This window comes from Anomaloglossus baeobatrachus, chromosome 7 (genome assembly GCF_048569485.1).
Source record: "Anomaloglossus baeobatrachus isolate aAnoBae1 chromosome 7, aAnoBae1.hap1, whole genome shotgun sequence".
NCBI lineage: Eukaryota > Metazoa > Chordata > Amphibia > Anura > Aromobatidae > Anomaloglossus > Anomaloglossus baeobatrachus.
In genome coordinates this window covers 259,752,503-259,776,190 of record NC_134359.1, presented here as the reverse complement: position 1 = coordinate 259,776,190, position 23,688 = coordinate 259,752,503, and the positions used below count along the sequence as shown (strand labels likewise).

General features: G+C 42.8%; 1 protein-coding gene across 3 annotated transcripts in view; it reads left to right on the top strand.

Annotated features, from left to right (window-relative positions):
• CHLSN (cholesin) overlaps positions 1 to 12,797 on the top strand; it is a 420,909-nt gene extending 408,112 nt beyond the window's left edge. For all 3 annotated transcript variants that reach the window (XM_075318080.1, XM_075318079.1, XM_075318081.1), the window contains exon 6: positions 9,510 to 12,797. In XM_075318080.1, the coding sequence (XP_075174195.1) occupies positions 9,510 to 9,692 (183 nt within the window). In that variant the 3' untranslated portion in view covers positions 9,693 to 12,797. The remainder of the gene's footprint in view (positions 1 to 9,509) is intronic.
• The last annotated feature ends 10,891 nt before the right edge of the window (positions 12,798 to 23,688 follow it).

The following is a 23,688-nucleotide window of genomic DNA, read 5'->3' as shown; positions in this document are numbered from 1 at the left end:
TTATCTATCTATCCATCTATTATCTATCTATCCCTCTATCTATCGATCTATCAATTATCTATATATCTATCTATCCATCCCTCTATCTATCTATCTATCCCTCTATCTATCCATCTATCCATCTATCTATCTATCTATCCCTCTATCTATCTATCTATCCATCCCTCTATCTATCTATGTATCTATCCCTCTATCTATCGTTCTATCCCTCTATCTATCCATCTATCCATCTATCTATCTATCTATCTATCTATCCCTCTATCTATCCATTATCTATCTATCTATCCCTCTATCTATCTCTATATCTATCTCAGAAGGAAATGACCTTTTTTTTCTCTTTTTTTTTTCTTTCTTCAATGTGCTTTATTGCCTTGAATGCATTAAAACACATGTACCAACCTGCGGAAAAAACGCACCAAAACGTATGCGGATTTCGGTGCGTTTTTTTGCTTTTTTTTTTTCGCGGGTGCGGTAATATTTCAGTGCCTGCGGAATTTTCCTAAGAAAATTCCTTTTTCCAGTGCGCACAGGGCATTAGAGCTTTTTGCCAGTTTTTCCTGAAAAATCCGCTAGAGTTTTTTTCACTATTCAATGGAGTGAATAAAAGATTGAAGAAAGACGTAACAAATGTGTATTCTACGTTCTTAATCTGTCTAAATTTTTGTGTGCATATTAAAGCAAAATAAAAAAAAATATTGGAATTAAAAAAAAAAAAACCCTTAAAAAAAAAAAATTTAAACAATGCATAGAAAATGGTTAAGGAAATAATACAAAAGAGCCTTCAGAAAATAAAACTCTAGCAGCATCTTCTGCTTGAAAAACTGAATAAATAACGCATTCACATATCCTAATGGAAATGTTCTGCAGCATTTCTTTAGGCGGAGAATATCTACAAAATCCGTCTGTGTATGGCACACCATATGGCGGTACACAGTGCCTTTTGTATCTGTTCTGTCGAGCTGCAGGGGATTGTAGTACAGCCTCTTAAGGCCTTAAGGGTTATCCGGTTACATAAATGCTAATTATTGAACATTTCTGAAACTTTTATAATTTAGGATTGAAAATTAATTTCCCACTTTGAGATATTGGGGACCAAGCACTTTGTCAGGTGATGCATTGGATTACACAAAAAACGTCATCTATGTACCTGCGGTATAAATATAGATTTTCTCAAATTTTTATTCCGCTTTTCCAATTACAGGGTCATGACCGGTTTGTTGTGGGGCGAGGTTGGCTTACGGTTTCTGCAGTTCATACCATCGTGACTAATACTATGAATCAGGAACAGGAGGTTATTGCTGAATTCGGAAAACATGGGGGGAGGAGTGTGTTTTGGAAAATGATTCTAGTGAAAGTTCTTCAAAACAAGATGATGAGAATTCACGGGAAACAGTATCATAATATGTGTGATCTGCACGGAGAGCTCCGCACTGCCCCCTCCTGGATCCGCTCTGCAACAGCAGGGAAACTACATTATGTTAGTGTAGGGCAGGGAACAAAAAGATCTAAAGATCATTCTATATAGTCTCTTTTTTTCTAATTTCTAGGATTCAGTACAATACAAAAATTAGGCCAGGAATACGTTTTATGATTTTGATTATTGCTATTTGTAATCTTTGACCATCTGTTTTGTTTTTGGCTTTCCTATATCACATTTTACACAGCATTAACAGTGTATATCTGGCATATGGTGTACATAGACCCTTATTTAACCAAGCAGAGGCCAAAAGAGTGTACTTTTGGCCTCCATTGGCTGTCATAGTGCTTTTATTGTATGGTGCAGCTATAATAAATAAGAGTATTCATATTCCAGCAGCCAATATATATATACTGTATGTACAGAGTCAAAGCACTACTGAGTGTATAGGAACGTTAGATCAGTGAGGTGATGTGATCAGTCTTCCAAAGAAATGTGCATTTAGGTTACACTCAAAACTGTCAACACTGGAAATTCACCGGATTGTCTGGAGTAGCACATTCCAGAGAAGTTGTGCAGCAGGAGAAGAGTCTTGATGATGGAAATAGGAGGTTTGGATTATGGAGCGTTGTATGTCACTGTCTTTCTGCGGGCTTCTGTCAGAAGTATACCTTCGACGTAGCATGTGAGCGCAAAACGGACGTTATTCCAATTTCCTCATTATAAAGGATGCCTACTGTAGATTTTATATCAAGCAGTGCCATACTACACTAATATTTTGTGCCCTTCATGACCACATATGTGATGCCAGGCTTGTTTGCTACCATTTATATGTACAGTGGTGTTCATAAGTCCTGCATAGGCTTAGGATAAATTGATTTTTCAAGTTTTAAACGTTTTCTGTTGAATATCTTCGATGCTAATATGACATATTATATATGGTTTTGTTCAGAAAACAATTTTGCATTTTCTCCCTGTAATATTTTTAGCTTTTGAAGCAGTTTTTGCCTGAAATTATTGCAACAATATGGTAATTGAAAGCACAACTAAATATTGTACAGCTTCAGATCCAAAATTAGCCAATCACAGATGAGGTTCTTGTGACCAATCATAACCTGGATATGGCAGCCAATGACATTCCATTCCATTGCATCACATCTGCTGCTTAGTTTGTTAGTTTTATCTGTAGGTCTATCTAGTGAATGATACTGTAGAGCTTTATGATGGGAGCCTTCAGATTTTTGTCAGCGGAGGATCGTGTGCGAGTTGTGGTGCTACATGAAGAGGGTTATACTGGCCCCCAGATCGCAAGGAAGGTCGGCTGTAATCAGAGGACAGTTGTAAGAATTTTGCAGAAACATAAGCAGCTTGGAATTACCCAGGACAGGTCCAGATCTGGTCGGCCCAGAAAGTCAGCTAAAAGGGAGGATAGAGTACTGATAAGAACATCCCATGCCAATGGAAAGCTCACCGCTCCTCAGCTTCTGCGAGAATGGCAAGAAAAGTGCAATATTGAGGTAGCAACATGAACTGTTAGGAAGAGATGTTTGGAAGCAGGATTGAGAGGGTGCAAGGCCCGAAAGAAGCCATTGATGACAGCCATACAAAGACAAAGGCGAAAACTGTGGGCATTGAAATATTCAAAATGGAGGAAGGAGGAGTGGGAAAAAGTTCTATTTAGTGATGAAAGCACTTTTTGCATTTTAGGAAATGATGGCAAGTCTTATGTGAGAAGGTTTCCACATGAAGAGTACAAGCCAGAGTGTTTGAGCTTCTCTGTGAAACATCCGATGAAAGTAATGGTCTGGGGCTGTATGGCAGCCAATGGTGTTGTAAAGCTTCATATTGTGGAGGGTTAATGCAAAAAAATACATATACATCCTTAATAAGAAAATGCTGCCTTCTGCTCAACACCTGTTTTCAGGGGATTATATCTTCCAGGATGATAATGCTCCTTGTCACAGAGCTAAGACCGTAACGGAATGGAAAAAAAAGAACAAGGTGGCTACTACTGACCGGCCAGCCCAGTCCCCGGACCTCAACCCAATTGAAAATTTGTGGTACAAGGTATCAATAGAGATATCTAAAAAACAGCCAAGGACCAAGAGAGAGTTGATTGAGGCTTTGATACAGGCCAGGAACCACATCATCACTCGTGAACATCTGCAGAAGTTTGTTCACTCAATGCCACAGAGATGCAAAGGCCGGACAATAAAGTATTAGACGCTGAAGACGCACTCAAAAGGCCCGAATCAGGACTCTGAATTACATAAAAAATAAATCCTAAAAAGTAAAATTTAAGTCTGTGTGAACTTGCATTGGAAGTTAATGAACTTAGAAACCTGTTCCCCATTCTACACACTGTACTGGTGTAGGTATGGTTATGCTGTAAAAAAAAATATCAAAAATGCACATATCATAACAATCTATACACTTGGGACATTCAAAAATGAGTATGGCATACAATGAGGGATTACAAAAACATATATGTTCCACCAGTTTCACTGTAGAGATGCAGAAGTATGAAATATAGTTTTCTTTATGCCTATGCAGGACTTATGAACACCAGTGTATCTAGATAGAGCAACATGTGGAAATGCAGGAGATCGTTTTGTGTCTGGGAGACTGATGCTCTTCTGCTAAGTGTAAATCATCTTGCTATGTTCATGTGGCAGTGTTATTTTTCTTCCGCTGGTGCACCAAAAATCCTTGCTATCAACCCTCCTGTGAACACAAGCTTTCTCTAACCTGCTACAAACTCAGCTCCTTCCGTCTTGCCCAGCATTAATCACACAGATGGAGAGAGAGAACTGTTCAGCTGCTTAGTTATCTCAGGGATAGGAGCAGAGCTATGAATACTCGGCCCTGTGATTTAAAGGGGACCTGTTACCAGGTTTGGTGACTATAAGCTGCGGTCACCACCAGTGAGCTCTTACATACAGCATTCCAGAATACTGTATATAAGAGTCCAGGCCGCGCTGTATAACGTAAAAAAGACTTGTATTATACTCACCTAGGGGGCAGTCTGGCCTGATGGTCGTTGCTGCTCTCTGGTCCGGTGCCTCCTTTCTGCTGCGATATCTGTCCTCCTCCTATCCAGCCCAGTGTGGGTGACATGACTACATCATCAACACAGGCCGACATTGCGGTCCTGTGCAGGCGCACTTTGATCTGCCCCGCTGAGAGGAAATAAAAGTGCTGTAATGCGCAGGCGCAAGGAAAGGTTATAGACCTCTCGCGCAGGCGCACTACAATACTATGATCTGCCCTGAGCAGTACAGATCAAAGTGCTCCTGCGCAGGACCTTAATGCCGACCTGGGTGGATGATGTAGGATGCATCATGCACACGGGCCTCAGAAGAAGGAGAACAGCTATTTTCCATGAAGTGATATTGATATTCATAGAATATTTCCTTCCAGCATACTGTCTGTAGAGTTCAGCTTGAATCATGATGTATTGTGTCTGAGTGATGAAGCAGAGCTGCACCGGTTACTTGCAGATGACTGGACCATTCCTCATGAGCTCTCGCTCTCGTACTTTCCTGAGCGGACATATCCAGGGCTGATCTCATCACACACATGACTCTGACTCCAGAATATGTAAGGATACGAGTGAATGTCTTGGGCCGGCCCTTCCGACCGTGTTGCTTTTCATTAGCACAAGCTACCGTAACATCCCACACAATGGACCAGATGTTCTCCGCAGCTGAACAGGAATTAAGTCAGAAAGCCAGCGCTCCTTCCCCACACCTGGCTCATATAACTGGGGCTGGTGGGCGGCCATTAGTTTATGCCCGCAGTGGCCAGATACCACGTCTGGGCCGGGCACACCACAAAGTGAAGAGGAGAGAATTGCTGAAAGATCAGGATTTTTAAGTTCTAGCAGATGCGGGTGATGGGATCGAAAAATAAATCACCAAGATATAAAAAAAACTATCCAAAAGCTAAAACAGCAAAAAGCAAAATGAAAACCAATTACATCTCCTAGAGTTAGGCCTACGACTGTAGTGTCAGTGTCAAGTATCATCAAAATATTCAATTTTTCTTACCATTGATTCATTAGTATGTAGCATTAGAATATTTAGTAGATTTTGAGTGTATAATTGCAATTAACTACCACAAATGAAAAAAATAAAAATAAAAAAAAAATTTGCAGTAAAAAGCATAGGGAAGAGATTGGGCACCAGTTTATGATGTGATTGGACTTAAATTTTAGCATAAAGGTTCTGAAGCATATTTCTAGTTGAATACGTGTGTATCTGACAACTTTTCCAATTGTCTTCGCTCATACACATGCACACTTGGTTCAGCTGAGCATGCATGTGTTTTTAATGGTGGGAGAAAAGGAAGTCAATGCCAGACAACTTGAGGAGCCATTGATCCCCGAGAACAAAGAATCTGGCATGTTAAATGTCAACATACCATATCCTTCTTTCCTCCAGTATAGTCTATTTGAGCTGCTGCTTTCTAGTGAGTGTTTTATCTCGCACCAGTGCTGGATTCACAGCTACACCGCTCAGAACTGCCGAATAATGTTCTCCATGCTGCTGTTCTTGAGGGTGAGATGGGTACAGGAGCTCCTATTCTATGTGTGTTGTGTATGAAAGATGATATGGCTGTAGCCAGTCCCTGCCCCCCAAGTTCAGGGAAAACCATTAGATTTAGAGCCAGTGGAGGGGGAAAAACAGGTGAAAGTTACAAGAAACATGTCAGATAAGGCCAGAAATATTTGTATTCCTCATGTACACACAACAGCCCATTCTGAAGTCACCAGAAATGACACATTTGTTTTTGTTTTTCTCTCCAATAAATTTTTATTGCACTATTTAAAGGTAAATATAAACAAAACATAAAAGAACAAATACCTATATATATATATACATTGATTATATATATATATATATATGCGCATCTATCTATATCTATATATAATCTATCTATATGTATATATATATATATATATATATATATATATATATATATATACATACTAGAAGGTGGCCCGATTCTAACGCATCGGGTATTCTAGAATTTATTGTGTAGTTAATGTATGATTTTTGTTATATATATAGATGTTGTGTGTAGTTGCCAGTGTTTGTGTAGGGCGCTCTACATGTTCTGGGTGTTGTCTGGGTGGGGGTGTGTGAGAGCGGTGTTGTTTGTGTGTTGCGTTGTGTGTGTTGCGTTGTTTGTGGAGCGCTGTGTGTCTGCAGTGTTGTCTGTGTGTGGTGCTGTGTGTGTTGCGCGGTTTGTGTGTGGGTGTGGGGTGCATGTGTGTGTTTTGGGGAGGTATGTTTTGTGCAGTGTGTGTGTGTTGCGCGGTATGTGCGTATATTTGTGTGTGCCGCGGTGTTTGTGTGTTGGGTGTTGTGTGTGTGCAGCATTGTCTGTGTGTGTGTGGGTGTCTGTGTAGGGCGGTGTTTGTGGTTCCCAGTGTGTGTGTGTTGTGCGGTGCGCGTGTGGCGGTGTGTGTGTGTTTTGGGGGGAGGTGTGCCCCCCATCGTGCTCCATCCCCCATGCTGCGCACCCCCCATCGTCCCCCATCGTGCTCTATCCCCCATGCTGCGCACCCCCCATCGTGCTCCATCCCCCATGCTGCGCACCCCCCATCGTGCTCCATCCCCCATGTTGCACACCCCCCATTGTGCTCCATCCCCCATGCTGCGCACCCCCCATCGTGCTCCATCCCCCATGCTGCGCATCCCCCATCGTGCTCCATCCCCCATGCTATAATAGTCCTCCTTTTATACTCAGAGAGTATAATGGGAGGAGTAGTCCTGGGGAAAGAGGAGTATAATGGGAGGAGTAGTCCTGGGGAAAGAGGAGTATAATGGGAGGATTAGTCCTGGGGAAAGAGGAGTATAATGGGAGGATTAGTCCTGGGGAAAGAGGAGTATAATGGGAGGAGTAGTCCTGGAGAAAGAGGAGTATAATGGGAGGAGTAGTCTTGGGGGGGAGGTGTATAGGTGCCCAACGTGGGGCGGGGCCAAGCAGGCCAACGTGTGCCGAGGGTGGGGCCGAGCGGGCCAAGCTGGCCGCCGGGGGCGGGGCCGAGCGTGCCAACGTGTGCCGGGGGCAGGGCCGAGCGGACAAACGTGTGCCGGGGCCGAGCGGGCGAGGCGTCAGCGTATGCCGGCTCCCTGCACATGTGTACCGGGAGCCGGTGTACGCTGGTAACCATGATACATATCGGGTAACTAAGGGAAGCGCTTCCTATAGTTACCTGATGTGTATCATGGTTACCAGCGTACACCGGCTCCGTCACGATCCCAGCATCGCAAGGTTATGCCTGGGCTGGGTTGCCGGTGTGGACTCCTGGTAATGCACTGCAGCAGTCACCTGGGAGTCGGGGCTTCGTTTGAATTCGGGGGAAGGGGCGTGGTTGAGCGGGCGATGCGTGTGGAGGGCCGGGGCGAGCGGCCAATCCATGCGGGGCGGGGCCAGGCCGAGGCGAGGGGCCAATCCGTGTGGGGAGCGGGGCCAGGGCGAGCCCAGAGGCCAATCCAACGGTTGTCACTGTAATGACACAATTTTGGAGCAAGACAGACTAGTGATGGGCAGTCCGGCTCTTTTTGGTGATCCGGTTCCCATGGCTCCGCTCACCAAAAAGAGCCGGATCTTTCAACTCGTTCTCGGCTCCTTATTAAATATGTGTTCATATATATGTCTATATGTCTATCTCTATATATCTATATTTATATCTGTCTATATACTGTATATATACATATATTTTTATATATATATATATATATATATATATATATATATATATATATATATATATATATATATATATAAACAAAAGCACATAAATTTGCTTTTTTAACATATTTCAATACTGATAGGGACTCTAGATTGTGAGCCCCAATGGGGACAGTGTTGCCATTATATGTAAAGCGCTGTGGAATTAATAGCGCTATATAAATGAATAAAATTATTATTATTATTAATGTTCCAGTGTGGATGCCCCTGAACCCTACAACTATCATATTCCCTGTTGGGCCAAAGGTTACCCACGTTCTCCCCTGTTTCCCTTAAAGCGTACTCAAGATTCACAGCTGGATAAAAGTGTCAGCAGCCAAAATACAAAAGACCTTAAAGGGAAGGTGTCGTCCAATAAAAAAAAAAAATCAATAACTGAAAAAATGTAAGGTAATAATGTTTTAATGTCTTGTTGAAATATTATTATTTATTTTTAATTGAGCAAAATATAAAAAAAATTTTTTAAAAGTTTGATATTTTCCACTCTTAAACACTAGGGGGAGCAGCTGCTGAAATGTCAAAGTTCAGTGGCAATTTGAAATAATTTTTATGTTAGATGTCCTATATTGCACAATATATGTGTATTCAGTGTACAAATCAGCCCGCATTGTTAACTTTCTTTTCTTTCTGGCTGAGCTACAGCCCCATCTGCTGGCTGTGAAGGGAAATGTAGTAATTTGCTCAAAAAATCTATTATTTTTACTTATGGCGCCATTTATTCCATGGCGCTTTACAAGTGAGTATATAATGTAACGTACATCTCCCAACTTTGCAAAAATAAAAGAGGGACGTATTTCATTTTTCAGCAAATTCAAATTTGAGGATTGACATGAAGTGTAGCAAGTAGCAAAGACACACACACACACACACACACACACACACACACACACACACACACACACACACACACACACACACACACACACATATATTTTAGCTGTCACAGCTCCATTTTTTTCTGATTCAAATCCCATTCAAGGGTAGAGTTCATACTGAACATTCTAGCATTCTGCAGCCACCACTAGGGGGAGCTGACTGCATTCTGTTTTCTTATTGAGTCATTGCATAGACTGTGATCAGTAAGCTCTGAAGCTCCCTCTAGTGGCAGTTTCAAGTATCCAGAATTGTATCTTTTAACTCTGTCTTTGCTGGGGATTTGATGCTCTGTATCAAACTAAAAAAAATAATTCCCCCATAGTCTTCCACAATGCATACAATGAATTTACTTCTCTCTGCTCAGTCGTAAATTAAATTGTTGATCACCCCATCCTATGTACCTATATATTCATCTCCAATACTTACAATGTGTTTCCTATTTTCCTCGTTATAGGTTCCTGACAAACATTTCAAGATGCTCTTGCGTTACTTGGAGAGTGTGAAGGGCAGCGCTCGTGAGACCACCATACAGAAAGCAGAGGAGTACATGAAGGAGTACGACAAATGCGAGACGCAGGAGGAGGCTGACATACAAAGGATGAAAAGAATACGGGACGTTTTACAGCTTTTGTCTTAGTGGCAGTATTATATGTGCATTATGTATGGCTCATACCTCATTTATTGTTCCATGCATTTTTACGATAAACGTGTGAAATATGTGGCACCTGATTAATGGGGTTACACCAACTTTCCATTTATGTCCCAATCATGACTCTTTGCAGTTACATTTTTTTATAAAGTGAAACAATTACAAGTTCTCACCCCTGTGGATATTCTCCGCCATTATTGTTTTCTTCTTGTTCCCCATAGACCCATCTTGTTGTAATTTCCTATCTTAGTGATCGAGCATGCGCACGTCTTTACCGGCGCATGCGCATTCATGTCACTATTATGCACAGAGTGAACATTGCGCTGTTCAGCCTTCTCCCATATGAAAAGGCGGCCATGGGAAATGTAATTCTCACAATATCCGCATACATCACACATTCTGCCCCATCAAGCTTCGTATCTGACTAACATATCGAAGCTGCGAGAGTGCCAAATTTGGACAAGGGGAAGCTATCGCTCTAGGTCAATATACTGTATACTTTTGGGTGTATTTATCAATAGTTAGGACATTCTTAGAATTTAGAATAGTCAGACGTGAACTGCTTAATTCTCACTACCGTTATCTGGCATCCAGATTAGTCCTCTAGCCAGTTTTCAACTCCACAGCCGGATTTCCGGGTGACTCTGGCTTTTGCTAAGCCCCGCAATGTCATTCTGTACTTTACAGTAGGTTTCATGTGATGTGATGACTTGTGTAACTCTTTAACTTCATCATTTTGTGTTAACGAAGAGGTGCCCAAGATGCTGGGCACAGAATTGAAGCCCGGCCACCATATAGGACCAGACCAGACGCCAGACATCGCGACTAGAACTTGCTCATCTCTTCTAGATGGAGATGGTGCCCATTGATTCACCGAACTCTGTCCAGTGGTGAGATGAGTATTCTGTCGTCGTATGGGAGCCATCAGAACGCCTCCTACCTTGCCGGCATCTGCAACTCTTTGATTAGATACAGGAAAACGTTGCATACCAAAAATGAATATAAGGACTTTATTATACAGGCAATCCAAACTATGTAACGTTTCGACCCCTATATTTGGGCCTTCAGCAGACACAATAGATTCTTAGATAAGATGGTGACACTGTCAAAATCACAGTGAGATCTCCTCTCTGTGTGTAAGACCGCTGTGCTATACTGCATCATTATATCAATACAGAACAGCAATGTGATTCATCTATAGATCTCACAGTGATTTTGACAGTGTCACCATCTTTAAGGCAAGAATCTATTGAGTCTTATGAAGACCCAAATATAGGGGTCGAAACGTTCCATTTTTTGGATTGCCCGTATAATAAAGTCATATTAATTTTTGGTGTGCCAAGTTTTCTTGTTTCTAGTGACGGGTTTGAACCCTTCTTGAGCACCCATAATTCCAAGTGTGCCATAAACCTTATTCTACTCTTCATTTGATTAGCCGGCGTGGCGCGATGGCACATAATGGCAATGCGGTGGCCGGCTGTTCAAAGGAAGAGCCGCAGATGCCATCAGGTAAGACGTGGTTCTCTGTGTTCCCATCCGACTGCCAGACAATACTTATCTGCCCGCTGAACTAGACAGTCTTAGCATTGTAAGACTCTTTAGTCTAAAATGTACTTTACACGCTGCGATATCGGTACCGATATCGCTAGCGAGTGTACCCGCCCCCGTTGGTTGTGCGTCACGGGCAAATCGCTGTCCGTGGCGCGCAACATCGCTAACACCCGTCACACGAACTTACCTTCCCTGCGACGTCGCTCTGGACGGCGATCCGCCTCCTTTCTAAGGGGGCGGTTTGTGCGGCGTCACAGCGACGTCACACGGCAGCCGTCCAATATATATATGGCTCATGGCTGTTTGTCAGCTTGTTGTGTTACCACCAGGTGTAGCAAACATATATGAGTAACAGGTCTCCAGATGGTGAATTATGGGAGTAGGCCCAAACAGAAGAGCAGATCTGGATGTCCACATCCTGGCCTTAGGGGTTTAGAGATAATATAAGTATGGTAGGCTGGAGACAGGATGATACTATCTGTCAGAGGAGTTGTTTGAAGCTGGATGTGACAGTGTGGTTGGAGTGCTTTATATGAGAATACTCAACTGGGGTACTGTGGGTACCCCTGGATCTTGGTATACTGCCTTGGTGTGATTTTTGTGGGAAAGCTTTAGCTGTTAGTATACTGGTAATGTGGGCTCTGGGTGTCACTACTGTGGGGAGGGGGAGGTCTCGGAAAGCTGGATATGGCTCACGCCCCTCTCACAGAGCTAGATGTGGCTCACGCCCCTCTCACAGAGCTGAATATAGCTCGCTACCCTTTCTAAGAGCTGAATGTGGCGCTCAAGGTCAGAAAGGTTGGGGACCACTGGTCTACACCACCTGATAGTTGGTTATGATGGGCCTGAAATTCTGCCAAAATTTGTATGCATTTTTTTGCATGTAAGATCACACCCCTTCCTAGTAAATCATGCCCACTTATCGGACAAGGCTCACACAGTATTTAAAATACATAATAATATGGTGCAAATCACGAAAGACCGTTTTTTGGGGGGTACATATGTGCTTTGGCATGCATACACTTTGCCTCAATAAATTAAAGGGGTTGTTGAGGCTTAGCATAAAAGTCTGCAGTCACTGTGACTCCTCACAAGCGAGCATAGTGCGCACTGTAAGGATTCGCTAGTCATGTGACTGCTAGTATGTGATTTGCATATTCACAGTCACATGACCGCCAGGCTCGCCACAGGCACCAGAGAATCCAGACAGTGCGCACTCTGCATACTGAGCGGATTCACAACCTTGCAGTCGCATAGAGAAAGCGCAGACTTTCGTGTTAAATCCGGACAGCCGTTTTAAGGAATTGTAAAGTAAAATGGAAACTTGGGACACCCCTTTCATTTTTAGCCTCTTACAATGAATTTTATCATCTGGACATATTCAGAATCTGATCAAAAATATGATAATCTCCTGCTGCCATAACATGAAATCGCAGTCAGATAGGAGATACTCCTTACACTTTGTACATCCTTACATTGTGCACAATTATTTTCAATAGAAGACCACAACTTTTATATTTTTATTGTTTTTGAATAAAAAAAAGTCACAATATAGAAATCAATAGTGTCATTATTGTAAGACTCGTGTGCATTGATTGGTTGACCTAAAATATGAAACCAACCTTGGGTGTAGTTTTAAAGCAATAGTAAAGGGGTTATCCACTGCATTAAATTGAGATGCATATCGCACCCCCCCCCTGGCCAATAAAGACCCCCAGATGTTGTGTAAGGAATGGATATGGCGATCTCCACATTTATATGATGGACATATCACATGACCACCTCCTTGAATATTGTGACGATGTGACTACACCTGTTGTGCCAGGTCCAAAAAGGGCACCTGGCGAGTGGTGTAACACAGAGGAACAGCAGGGTAACAATTCAATAGAAGACCCTGGCGCTAAGGACAGAGAAGCAGGGGCACCTCCTGACACTCACCTGAGGCTGATCACTGCATTCCCTTACGTCCTTACATCCGTAAACGGGTCTTTCGCTCCCCACCATACACCGGTCATGTGTTCCTAGGCCCTCGCTGGCCCTGAACTCACCCCGAGTACAGAAGACCAGTGAGATGCTAATCTCTGCAATAAGACAACATGATGTGAAGAAAGACACACCAAATAACACTTCAGCGGGGATTTCTCAGCTGTAATTGAAGTGACACCACAGCTTTCTCCAGAGACTGGCTCCTTCCAAGTGGACCGCATAGGTATGAGCTATAGCCGGCAAAGGGAGGAGTTAGGAGCGGACATTCATAGCAGAAGGGAGTGGCTGCAGCTAAAATTACAACTACATGTTAGATCACTGCAGGATAGAAATGGACATTAACTCTTTCAGTACCGGAAGGAATTAAGTACACTCCAACTAAGGGTAAACGACGAGCAGGCGCTAAAGCGGATCAGCTATCAACATGCTGTGACCTTCGGATCCCAGATCCCCTAGATCACATCAGGCCATGACACTCGTGACAGCTATTCCCGCTTCTGTGCAGGTTCTGGATATGCCCAGCACTTGTGCAAATGCAGAAGTCAGAATCTCTTGTATCTGCACAAATTTTGGATCCATTCAGCGCCTGTGTAGAAGTGTAGGCTGCCAAAGAGGCTAAAAATTAGCTGCAGCGTTCTTGTTACGTTTTCAGGAAACCATTGGGCTGAGATAGTGTGAAAAGGAAGTATAGATTTTTATTAAAATAGGCACTACTCTGGGGCTGTTGAAGAAGGCCTCCCATGATCTTTTATTTCCACCAAAACCTGGGCATATATTTATATACTGTAGCGTTAGTGTGTAAATATACTCACCTACTTCCATCTTCTCCGGGATCCAACACCATTTGATTCCTCTTCTGAGTGACATCACCACTTCGGAGACTCACATGACTCGACAGAAAAAGGCACTGGACAGGGCCGCCACTAGGAATTTCAGGGCCCCATACTGGCAACATTTTCGGGGCCCCTTGGGACTCCGCCCAGGCTCCATCCCAGCTCTGCCCCCACCCATCAAACCTCCTACAGTCACACAGCACTGCGAGGGTGGCAGGAGGCTCACAGCAGAGAGGCAGGAGGCTCACAGCAGAGAGGCAGGAGGCTCACAGAAGGGAGGCAGGAGGCTTACAGAAGGGAGGCAGGAGGCTCACAGCAGAGAGGCAGGAGGCTCACAGCAGAGAGGAAGGAGGCTCACAGCAGAGGGAGGCAGGAGACCACGGGGTGCAGGTTCCCCACCCCTGATCTAGCTTAAGCAAGACAGGGGCTGGGGTCGGCGGGCGGCCACGGGCATAGATCAGCGCCCCCCCAGCAAAGATCAGCGGGCACGGGCAGAGATCAGCGCCCCCCCCAGCAGAGATCAGCAGCCCACCCCAGCAGAGATCAGAGGGCCCGGGCAGAGATCAGCGGCCACCCCAGCAGAAATCAGCGGGCCCCGGCAGAGCTCAGCGCCCCCCACTCAGCAGAGATCAGCAGGCCCCCCCGGCGATCGTCTTCGGCTCACAGCGCTTACCTGCCCCCGCTGGCTGCCACGTCCTCGCTACCTCTGCCGCTGTTCCAGGAGTATAATGAGGTCTCAGAGTGATGACCTCACCACCCTGCTGCACGGCCCAGCGATGACTCGCCGGTGCCCTGCTCTGCTCCAATCACCGTGCCTCCACCACAGCACATGGCTAATTTGCATGCGTCGCCCCTTCGCATGCAAATTAGTCATGTCTGGTAGTGAAGCGACACTGTGGGGCCCCTCTGCTGCTTCTGTGACTGGGGCCTGGTGAAGAGGAGGGGCCCGTCCTGCCTGGGGCTTAATAAAGATAAGTATTTACCTCGGGCCTGGCCGGGCCCCCTCTCTTAACCGGGCCCCCTACACCAGGCACAGTAGTAATACCCTGATGGCGGCCCTGGCACAGGATACCGGAGAAGATGGTGATTAGTGAGTATATTAATACACTGACGTTACACTACATGCACATAAGCACAGGTTTAGGGAGAAAAAAAATTAATAGGAAAGATTCTTTAATAGGTTGTCCAATTGTGGACAACCCCTTTAAGTGGTCTATTGTAATTTCATTTTCTGCCAGTAGAGCACAGAGTATTAAATGAGGACCAGCACCAGAAGGGGGATTCATATAGGTTTTCTTTATAAATAAGTTCTAAATAATCTAGCGATAAGTGGTGAAGAAAGGTTGAACTTGATGGACTTGTGTCTTTTCTCACCCTATACAACACACAAACATATGTAGGTTGCAGGTGTGTGCAGCACATACATAATTTTCATTATAAGTCTGTCTAAAGCCATTTGTAAGACATTTACTAGATCTCCATTCTGTTTCCAGAGAAGACCTTGCAAATGTATAAATCCTTATAAGCGAGAGACAAGATAGACGTGCGTACACTGCTCATTTACACTTTAAGGTGTTCTAAAATTTGAATTGATTGGTTACTTTTAAACACAAAGGCATAGGATTTAATATTTGTCTAAGGAGTCACGATGTGTATGCAAAATTGCAAGGGACGGGACTCCTATACTGTCCCTCACTCTAGGGGACACTAGGTTATCCCTAAGCTCCAGATTACCCCTGATGGTGGAGATGCCGGAATCCTGTGCCCTTACTATTCTGACCAGAACTAAACTGTTTCCCTCCCCCCAATGGAAGGAGGGCGGGATCAGGTGTGTGATGGCAACACAGATTAAGATAGACAGGCAAAAAACAAACACATTGCAAACTCACAGGAACAAATGGTAAAAAACTAAGGAGAAAAGCAAGAGAATTAAGACAGCACGGGTTAACACCACACCACTCACAGCAACAAAGTACTACAGCCACCAGTTAGTCTATATCACACCACCTCACCAGACCAGTATAGAAAAGCTATAGCTGGCACTTAAGGAAGAGTCCAGCCTGCATATTTAGGAGGGGAGCAAATGTGACTGGTTCCCCCACAGCATGTGATCAAAGGAGACTAACAAGCAGCCTAGCAGAGATTAACTCTTGCTAGCCTATGAACCACAAGTCTGTGGGTCAATGTCGAGTCTGCCTGCTCTAATCACAAACATCAAAGAAGTTAGTAGGCAGAGTGGTAGAATCTGTAGTCTACACAGATCTTGACGCCGCCATGACAGTCAGCGATGTTTGTAAAAACCTTCTTGTGACATAAGTCCAAGTTCACATAAGCCTATTTTTGGCCTGAGGCTGTCCATGAAAAAACAGACCAATAGTATTCAATAGGGCAATGCAGATGAGTGTTTTTTTTTTTTTCATGGACCGAATCTACGCTTGAAAAACAAAATCGGAGCACACTTTAGTTTCTTCCATGTTTCGGGTCAGATTTGCCTGTACACACGGTCCATTTCAGAACTTGCACATGAGCGTAGACCCATTGATTTTAATGGGTCTACGTGTGCCCGTGCCTCCGGTACGTGAGGAGACGGATCAAACACGTACCGGAGACACGGACGTGTGAAAGAGGTCTAAAATATGAATAAGAAAGAAAAAGAGAAAAAAAGTCAGAGAAGAAAAAGGTGAGAGGGTTGGGGTCAAAAAGGGTAGGTGAATTTGTCAGGATGGGGAGGGAGCGGGGGTAGGGGGGCAGGTTCCAGACACTGACAGTGCAAATTCAACCTGTCTCCAACAGTGAAATGTAATCATTAGATCCCTTAAACTCTGTCCAGTTATACCAGGTTCTAACGAACCGGTCTTGAGAGTTGTGAATTATGGAAGTGAGGTCTTCGAGCAAAATCGTCTCGTTTATCCTGGCGAACCACATAGCCATCGTAGGAGGGTTATTTTTTTTTCCACAAGCGACGTGTGCAAGCTCTGGCTGCCGTACTTAAGTGTCGTAGTAAGGAATTCTTGTACTTTTTCGTTGAGATGTCACAATGATGTAAAAGGACAAGGGTCGGATCCAAAGCGGTGGACCAAAAGTTTGGACACACCTCATCTCTAGAACAACTGTTAAGAGGAGACTTTGTGCAGCAGGCCTTCATGGTAAAATAGCTGCTAGGAAACCACTGCTAAGGACAGGCAACAAGCAGAAGAGACTTGTTTGGGCTAAAGAACACAAGGAATGGACATTAGACCAGTGGAAATCTGTGCTTTGGTCTGATGAGTCCAAATTTGAGATCTTTGGATCCAACCACCATGTCTTTGTAAAGGTGATCGGATGGGCTCTATATGCCTGGTTCCCACCATGAAGCATGAAGGAAGAGGTGTGACGGTGTGGGGGTGCTTTACTGTGACACTGTTGGGGATTTATTTAAAATTGAAGGCATACAGAACCAGCATGGCTACCACAGCATCTTGCAGTGGCATGCTATTCCATCCGGTTTGCGTTTAGTTGGACCATCATTTATTTTTCAATAGGACAATGACCCCAAACACACCTCCAGGCTGTGTAAGGGATATTTGACTAAGAAGGAGAGTGATGGGGTGCTACGCCAGAGGACTTGGCCTCCACAGTCATCAGACCTGAACCCAATCGAGATGGTTTGGGGTGAGCTGGACTGCAGAGTGAAGGCAAAAGGGCCAACAAGTGCTAAGCATCTCTGGGAACTCCTTCAAGACTGTTGGAAGACCATTTCCAGTGACTATTTCTTGAAGCTCATCAAGAGAATGCCAAGAGTGTGCAAAGCAGTAATCAAAGCAAAAGGTGGCTACTTTGAAGAACCTAGAATATAAGACATATTTTCAGTTGTTTCACACTTTAAGTATTTCATTCCACATGTGTTAATTCATAGTTTTGATGCCTTCAATGTGAATCTACAATTTTCAGAGTCCTGAAAATAAAGAAAACTCTTTGAATGAGAAGGTGTGTCCAAACGTTTGGTCTGTACTGTACATTCCTTCTCAAAAGGTGTCATAGGGTCAGAAAAATAGGATCTAGGAGGAAGGGATTTCAAGAAATGTGTCAATTGGTTGGCTCTCCATACTGTACATCGAGGGCACGGGGAGTTTGGGAGCACATAAGTTGCTCCTATGTTGGTCAGGCGTTTCCACTACCGAACTGCAACACTCTGTGATAGCCCTCTCTCATAATTGACCGGAAAATGCAGTCTTCCACCCCCGGCGGAAAAAGCGGATTTCCCAGAATCAGAAACAATGAGGACAATTGGAGAAGTATGTGTGATCTAATGAATGAATTATTACATTGCAGCTTTTTAGCATTGGCACCTGTTTTTGGTCTTGTACATTTTTAATAACTGCTGGTGTATAAATTCGGATTTCACACAGATAACAAGCGAGAAAAATATTGCCTGAGTTTTCTGGACAATGTTCATGAGAATTGAGCCTACAGGTGTTAGAAATGAGAGAAATATAGCTGATTTATTCCAAAAACAGCGCCACACCTGTCCAATGGTGGTGTTTGGTATTGCAGCTCAGCTTTTTTATTTTTTTAAAACTTTTGGTAATGCTTATCTGCAAAACATGGCTTTGTATCTCGGCAGGGTGAATGAAAACAAGAAACTGAAATGTACATAACTTAAAATATCTGCAGGGTAAATTGATCTGCGGTGATCAAATCGCTCTGCAGATTTTCACAACGAATTTAACTCTTTGCAATGCAGAGGATTGAATCTGCGACAATTCTAGATGTGAATACGTGACCAATACTGCGGCTATGTGTCAGGTGCACAATGCTTTCTCTCTACTGACCCCTGCTGAAATCATGATGTTATTGCATCTGCGGACAAATACGTGCAAGACGGTGATTTTTCACCTAGATATTCTTGTGCTATTGCCATCATATTCATAAATCATAATCTGAGGCAATGGCTGATGTTTGCTAACTTGTATAAATGGATAAACTCTGGTCACAATCATTAAAGTTTTATAGCAATGAGCTTTTAAACCATATCACCAGGGTTAAGCGTGTGCTTTATGGATAGTGCCCTCCATATTGTGTATTGACATTCAGTATGAATATACTGGGAGAATATAGTCTGGTAAGATGAGAGCAAAATTTGAACTCTGTGGAGGCCATAATACCCACCAAGTTTGGAGGCCAAAAGGCAAATCACACCAACAACAGTGAATTGTGGAGTTAGGAACATCATCATGGTGCGGGGCAATTTTTTTATTTTATTTTACCACTGGAGTGGTATCACCAATGTAAGTTTCCTGTCCCTAGTATTATACTCACCAGCCACTGTTGTCTTCTGTTCTCAGCTCTGCTTCGGTAGGTCTTCTGCGGGTTGTGATCTGCTGGATCTGTCCAGTGTTTGCTGGGCAAGCTGGAAGTCACTACTCAATGTAAGTCTATGAGAACTTTTTACTGTAACCTCTAACTTATGGTCAGTGTTGTCAAATGAGATTTTATGTTGATAAATGTAGAGTAATGAACCTAGGACGGAGTAATCCTATTGCTGCATATACATTATCCCCTTTACGTACCGGTACGTTCTTGGTCGTACAGCTGTAATCACCGTTGTCTGCTGCAGTGAGCTGGCTGTGATTCCTGCACATATCCACTGATTTGAACAGCAGACGTGGGGCTAACAGGCACGGGTGAATCCACGATCCACCCATGCCTGCTTGCCACTTAGATCGTGCTGTCAAATTATGACAGGGCAATTTAAATAGCCGCGTCAGGGATCATGCCGTTCCCCGCCACCATCGGAGGCCCTGTGACTTGATCACGGGGAGCCGATGGTTGCCATGGTAGTGATGGGTCATGTGACTCCTGTCACTATCATGATATAGTTCCTATAAGACCCAACAGAGCAATGGCTCTTAAAGGAACAGTGCATTGTTGCTGATTAGAGCTGTGCAGCTCTGATCAAGAGAAATGAACAAGCGATCAGACTGCTGATCCATAACTTCCCTTGGGGGACTAGTAAAATAAATAAGAAATGTAAAAAAAAAGTTTATTTTTTCAGATTTTTAAAAATATGAAAAAAACCTAAAAGTTCAAGTCACTCCCCATTTGCCCCATTGAAAATAAAACAGTTAAAACAAATAAAAAATATATATTTATTTATATATTTATACTGTATATACGAGTATATGTATATATGTATATATATATATATATATATAGTATATATATATATATATATATATATATATATATACATACACACACACATTTGGTATCACCGTGTTCAGAGATACTCGATCTATCAAAATAAAAAGTCAATTATTCTGATCGGTACACTGCATGGCGAGAAAAAACTGTGAACGCCAAAATTAAGTTTTTTGGTCACCGCAAATTTTTTTCAAATGTAATAACAGGTGATCAAAATTTATGTCTATGACACCCATACGGAGACACGTCCATTTCTTACCGACAGCAGGGGTGAAAAGGGCCAATATGGGTCCAAGAAAAACACGTACAGGACACAGATGACTTCCGTGTGCGATCTGTGTAACATGTACCAGAATTCAATGCATTCCAGAAATAAAATTTTGTGTGTTAAAACTGTTCAAAAATAATAGATAGCTAGATACAGTGGCATGTAAAAGTTTGGGCACCCCTGGTGAAAATTACTGTAATTGTGCAGTTAAGCAAGTTGAAGCTGAAATGATCTCTAAAGGTATAAAGTTAAAGATGACACATTTCCTTTCTATTTTAGGCAAAAACATCTTTTACATTTTAAAATTAACAAAAAAGAAAAATGGGCTGATGCAAAGTTTGGGCAGCCTGAACGGTTAGTACCTAGTTGTCTACTGTGGATTTTAATGCGTGGTTAGGATCATTATCCATTTGTACAAGCCATCCTCATTTCTCCTCTTTTCAACTTCATATTTTTTACAGATTATTTTATCTTTGAATCAAGAATTTGTTGAAATGGCACTGAATCCATTCTTCCCTCTACGTGTGAAATGTTCCCCAATCCATTGGCTGCAACACAACCCCAAAGCATGATTGATCCACTCCATGCTTGATGGTTGGCGAGATATTCTTTTCCTGAAATTCTGTGCCCTTTTTTCTCCACACATATCATAGACTATTGAGGCCAAAGAGTTATATTTTAACCTCTTTGGTCCACAGGACGTATTACCATAATCCAGGCTTGTTTAGATATTCTTTTGCAGACTTCTGACGCTGAATTTTATGGTGCGGATGTAGGAGAGGTTTTCCTCTGATTACTCTTCCATGAAGGTCATATGTGTGCAGGTGTCTTTGAATAGGTGAACAATGTTCCACAACTCCAGAGTCTGCTAAATCTTCCTGTAAGTCTTTTGTAGTCAGGCGTGAGTCCTAATTTGCGTCTCTAGCAATCTGATAAGAAGCTCTGAGAAATTTGCTTGGTCTTCCAGACCTTACCTTGACCTCCACTGTTCCTGGTAACTGCCATTTCTAACATTACCTTACATTTCAAACTGAGGAAAGGGCAACTTGAAAATGCTTTGCTATCTTCTTATAGCTTTATCCTGCTTTGTGTGCCTCCACCATTTTCATTTTCAGAGTGCCAGGCAGCTGCTTAGAAGAACCCATGGCTGTTGGTTTTCAGCACAAGGGGGCTGGGTTTTTATAAAGCTGGGAAATTTTCAACTTTTTCAAATCTTTAACTTCATGCCTTTTAGAGATCATTTCATTTTCCTCTTGCTTAACTATTCACAATAACAGTAATTTTGACCAGGGGTGCCCAAAATTTTACATGCCACTGTACATATCTATTTATCTATCTATCTGTACATAACTGGATAGATAATAGATAGCTAAATAGTTTTTATAGCTTTCTATTAACCAAATAAATAATTAAATGGAAAAAAAACGTTGTGGGGTAACCATTCTTGGTAACCAGCAAAGGTAAAGCAGACAGCTAGGGGCTGATGATATCAGGCTGGGAAGATCCATTGTTATTGTGCCCTTCCTTGCCTTTTTGGTAAACAGCAAAGGTAAAGCAGATAGCTGGAGGCTGATATTAGTGATACTAGCAGACTGAGACGGTCCATGGTAATTGGGCCCTTCCCAGCCTAAAAATACAAGCCCACAGCTGCCACAGAAGTGGAGCATCACAAGATACTTCAATAAAGTAGTTTTGTAAGTGTTGTCTTTTTATTACTGTTAGTCTGTTAGACATCTCTCAATTACTAACATCAGGGCTTTATGCCAGCTGGAACTACACAGCTCGCATCGACCCCGAAAACCTTTACCCCAGTTGCCAAAGCACCAGGGCAATCAGGAAAAGCCGGGCAAAGGGCCTGACATTTCTGCATCAACAAAATACTACATAAATATACGTACTTTTTATGTGTTTTTTATGCCTTTTTACCATTTGGTGAAGATCGTTGAAATCATTGACATTCTGCAGATTTGAAACTACTGCAAGGGAAAAATAAACAACACGTAGATGAGATTTCAGAAAATTCACTATGCTCAGACAGAAAAGGGCTTGTGTTTTTCACGGCAAAATTGTGCGGGTGGGGGGGGGGATGTTATCTTTTACTACTGCATTGGAAATGCATCCATTATCTCTGACCGGATAGTGATATGGTCGCCTGACCTGACTGTAAAAAACAAAAATAAGCCATGAACATTATATAGTCTTGAGACTTAATCTATATCTGCTTTGTAATCCCTTTGCTTCGCATAAGATAATTCTTCTGACATTATTGAACACAAGTCCTCATTCTTTGTGGCTTGCATCCAATCAGGTTAAGTATCAGTGCCAGTCACGTTACCACAAAAAGCAATTTAAGTACTTAAAAAAAAAAATGCTATAAGTCAGATGTACTATTTTTATGATTCCTAGAGCTCATAAAGTGAAAATAGGTCACAAAAACAAAGTACAGTATACAATGTTTAATCATTGATGTGCGAAGGTCAAGTGCAGTTTATATGGCTATGATAGATTAGAACACTGTACATATTCATGATAATCTGCAGCATTCCATCAGGCAAAAAAAAAAACAACATATTTAAAAGGAATCTCTTATCAGACTTATGCTACCCCATCTAAGAGCATTGCGAAACCCTGATTCCATCAATGTATCACTTACAAATGTATCTCAATAAATTAGAATATCATCAAAACGTTACTTTATTTCAGCAATTCAATACAAAAAGGGAAACACATGTTATATAGAGTCATTACACACAGAGGGATCTATTCCTATATATTATATAGAGTCATTACACACAGAGGGATCTATTCCTATATATTATATAGAGTCATTACACACAGAGTGAGTGATCTATTTCTATATATTATATATAGCCATTACACACAGAGGGATCTATTACTATATATTATATAGAGTCCTTATGTTACGGGGGGACCGGCAGATTAGGACCAGGGGGTATATATCCTAATCGCCAGTCGGGGCCCACCGTGCTCCAGAAGACAAAGGAGCTGCTGGCACCTGAGGGTTAGGCGGAGACTATAGAGCTGGATGGCTCTGAGATAACCAAGGAACTCTGGGAACCGGTCACGTGTGTTGGGACACGTCAGACCGGACGACAACCCGATTAGCGTTTTGGTGCACCTAGCGCTACACCAGCCACGTGTG